Below are 3309 nucleotides of genomic sequence, written 5' to 3'. Positions count from 1 at the left end.
GCCCGCTGCGGCCCGGCGAGAGCCTCTTCGTCGAAGTGGGCCGCCTGGGGCTGGCGGCGCCCGGCGCGGTAGCCTTCGGCATCACGTCGTGCGACCCAGGCGCACTTCGGCCTGCCGAGCTGCCCGCCGACCCTGACGCGCTGCTTGACCGCAAGGAGTACTGGGTAGTGACGCGTGCCGGGCCCGTGCCCAGTGGCGGCGATGCGCTCAGCTTTACGCTGCAGCCGGACGGCGACGTGCTACTGGGCGTCAACGGGCGCCCGCGCGGCCGCCTGCTGTGTGTCGACACCACGCAAGCGCTCTGGGCCTTCTTCGCTGTGCGCGGCGGTGCTGCCGGCCAGCTGCGCCTCCTAGGTGAGTGCCCGCCCTGCCCCCAGGAGCGAGGCCCCGCCCCTGGAGTCCTTTGTTTCTCTCGCTGAGAACCTAGGCCTCTGTTAGTATCCCCGCTGAACCAAAGCTAGCAGTCCTCAAACTTGAATGTGCATCAGAATGACCTGGGGTTTCTTTAAGGCACAAGATTGCTGGGCTCCACCTGAGCTTTCGGATTCAGTGGGACCCAAGAATGTGCTTTTCTAACAAGTGCCCAGGTAATGCTGACGTTGCTGGTGCCTGGACCGCACGGCATTGTAAACCCCTGACTTAAGTAACCTGCTAGTCTCAGAGCCTGGCAGGCTTTACGCAATCTATAAATGGTCAGTGCCATTTTTATTTCCAATGTTGCATGCCTTTCTCTGAGCCACCACTGAGGTCAAGGGGTAGAAGTTCTTATTGGCTTGGCCGGGATTGTGTGAGTCAAGGTGGAGTAGTGCCCCCAAAGAAAGCCCCAGTGCGGTTTCTGAAATAAGCGGGAATGTATGCTGGTCAGGCAAAGAACAGATGTCCACCCCACACAGAAGATCTCATTAGTTCTTAGCAGAGCTCTACGAGGTAGCTCTTGGACTCCCGTTAGACAGGTGGGAAAGCTGAGGCACAAAGCAGTGCAGAACCAGGGAGTAGCAGAGCAAGTAGAACCTTGCATGCCTCTGATGGATCCCCTTTGGGTCACAGGCACCCTGCAGTCCAGCCCTGCAACCACATCTCCGTCAGGATCCCTCAGCGGCTCCCAGGACGATAGCGATTCCGATATGGCCTTCAGTGTCAACCAGTCCTCCTCAGCATCTGAGTCATCCCTGGGTAAGGGAATCCTTGCCCTGGAGGGAGGGCAAGGGTTGATGCTGGCCTGGCTTCTTCGGCTGTGCCAGCGGGCCTCCCAGGGCTAAAGCAGAGTGGCTACCTTTCCCCCTGCATCCCCTCCTACCCTCGGCTGTATGTTCTCCTGGAGGGAGGAGAAACATCTAGATACAGCATCTCAAAGGGTGACGAGGGTGGCATTTTATCTGGCTGCTTCAGGGTAGGAGCAGTGGTTAAAGCACTCAGCTGCTAACTAGAGCGTCCGAGGTTCAAACCTACCAGCAGCTCTGCGGGAGAAAGATGTGGCAGTCTACTTCTGAAAAGATTTACAGCCTTGGATACTTCCCTATAGGGAAGTTCTACTCTGTCCTATAGGGTCACTATGAGTCAGAATCAGCTTGACAGCAGTGGGCTTATTTGGCAGGGGAGGGGGACTAGGTAGGAGGAACGAGGAGAGAGGCAAAACCAAGAAGAAAAACAAAATTGATCTCTCCCAAAATTGTTCTCCCATGGGTTCCACCATAGAAAATCTGCATTCTTGGGGTTGTCCCAGCCGAGCCCACCTGAGAACATTATTCAAGCACGTCCTATTCTCCCTTCCTGCAGTGACAGCCCCCAGCTCCCCGCTGAGCCCCCCAGTGTCACCGGTGTTCTCACCCCCAGAGCCAGCAGGCAGCAAGAATGGCGAGTGCACAGTCTGCTTCGATGGCGACGTGGACACAGTCATCTACACGTGTGGACACATGTGCCTGTGCTATAGCTGCGGCCTGCGACTCAAGAGGCAGGCCCGGGCCTGCTGCCCCATCTGCCGGCGGCCCATCAAGGACGTCATTAAGATCTACAGGCCGTAGCCTGTCCCGCCGACAGGCCTTGGCCAGAGCAAGGTCACCTTTCTGAAAGCCCCCTGGGCCAGGCAACCACCATGACTGCCAGGGAGTCCAAGGGCAGTGGCCGTCTCCTCTGCCATTCCCCAGTGGAGTGCAGAGCCTGACAGTTGTGGAGATGAGTTCCCAGTGGTCTGAGCCCAAGCAAGGGCTGATAGTGCTTTGTCCCCAAAAGGCCGTCCCAAGAGTGAGCTCAGAAACTGCCGGGCAGATCACCCTGTCCGTTGGTGACTTTTCAGCAGGGAAGCAGCATCCTCTGTCTGTGCAATGCTTTTTCTGGGGTTGGGTTGAGTGTGTGTGAAGGAGAGGAAGGGAGACAGAAAAAATGAGAGAGAAATAGAGAATGTGTGAGTGAGAGAAAGCGTGTGAGAGAACGCATTAAGTATTTTAGACAGGGATCCTGGCTCCCGGAGGCTGTCTAACACTGAGGAACGTGTAGAGCCCAGGTGTTAATGTGACTAGAAATTGTTCACTTTCTGGGGATGTGACATAGCTGGTTTTGAATGTACGAAGCCTGAACCTAAATAGAACTCCTTTGGTTAGTATAGAAAAGGAACACTCAGATTTTCTTAGAGGAGGAAAAAATAACTCATTGTTTACAGCTCCAAAGTAGCAACTCCTTTGGGGAAAGGTGGGTGGGGAACATAAAAGAACAACTTACTTTTTTGGTTTCTTACTCAGTCTTTGAGAGGAATTTTGACAGAAGCTGTGGGGTCCAGAATTCTGGGCTGTGTCGTGGTCCCCGGAAGCTTTTTCACCCCGAGACAGCCTAACAATAAGCACATTGCACCTTGACCCAGACTCTAGAAGCTTTTAGTCTCCTGAGTCTTTGTGACACCCTTCCCCTCTCAAGGAGAAGATAAGCAGCAGGTTCTCTTTTCCTGGGGAGGGAAAGAATCCTGGAGGCAGGTGACTCACCTGAAGCTGGAAAGGCCAGTCCATAGCGCAGAGAAGTCAGTGCATTTCCCATTGTAACTGCTGGGCCTGGCATTAACCAGGGGCTGTGAGTATTCCCAAACAACCTGCCAGTGAGGTAGGGGAGGAGCCAGGGCTCTCGCCAGGGCTATGGAACTGGGCTCTGTTCTGATTCTCAGTTTACTTGCTTCTGTTGATTACTAAGGTGTTCACTGATAATTACAGTGTTAACTAATAATTGGTACCAGTACCAGTTTCTGTTGAGTCATTTCCAACTCATGGCAATTCCATGTATGTCAGAGTAGAACTATGTTTCATAGGGTTTTCAATAGCTGATTTT

General features: G+C 54.1%; 1 protein-coding gene across 1 annotated transcript in view; it reads left to right on the top strand.

Moving 5' to 3' along the window:
• NEURL1B (neuralized E3 ubiquitin protein ligase 1B) overlaps positions 1-2021 on the top strand; it is a 41604-nt gene extending 39583 nt beyond the window's left edge. The window contains exons 3-4 of the mRNA XM_012554122.1: positions 1048-1173; positions 1777-2021. Coding sequence (XP_012409576.1) covers positions 1048-1173; positions 1777-2021 — 371 coding nt within the window. The remainder of the gene's footprint in view (positions 1-1047; positions 1174-1776) is intronic.
• The last annotated feature ends 1288 nt before the right edge of the window (positions 2022-3309 follow it).

This window comes from Trichechus manatus, unplaced genomic scaffold, assembly GCF_000243295.1.
Source record: "Trichechus manatus latirostris isolate Lorelei unplaced genomic scaffold, TriManLat1.0 scaffold00011, whole genome shotgun sequence".
NCBI lineage: Eukaryota > Metazoa > Chordata > Mammalia > Sirenia > Trichechidae > Trichechus > Trichechus manatus.
The sequence above is the reverse complement of the archived record's forward strand: the minus strand, read 5'-3'. Positions and strand labels throughout refer to the sequence as shown.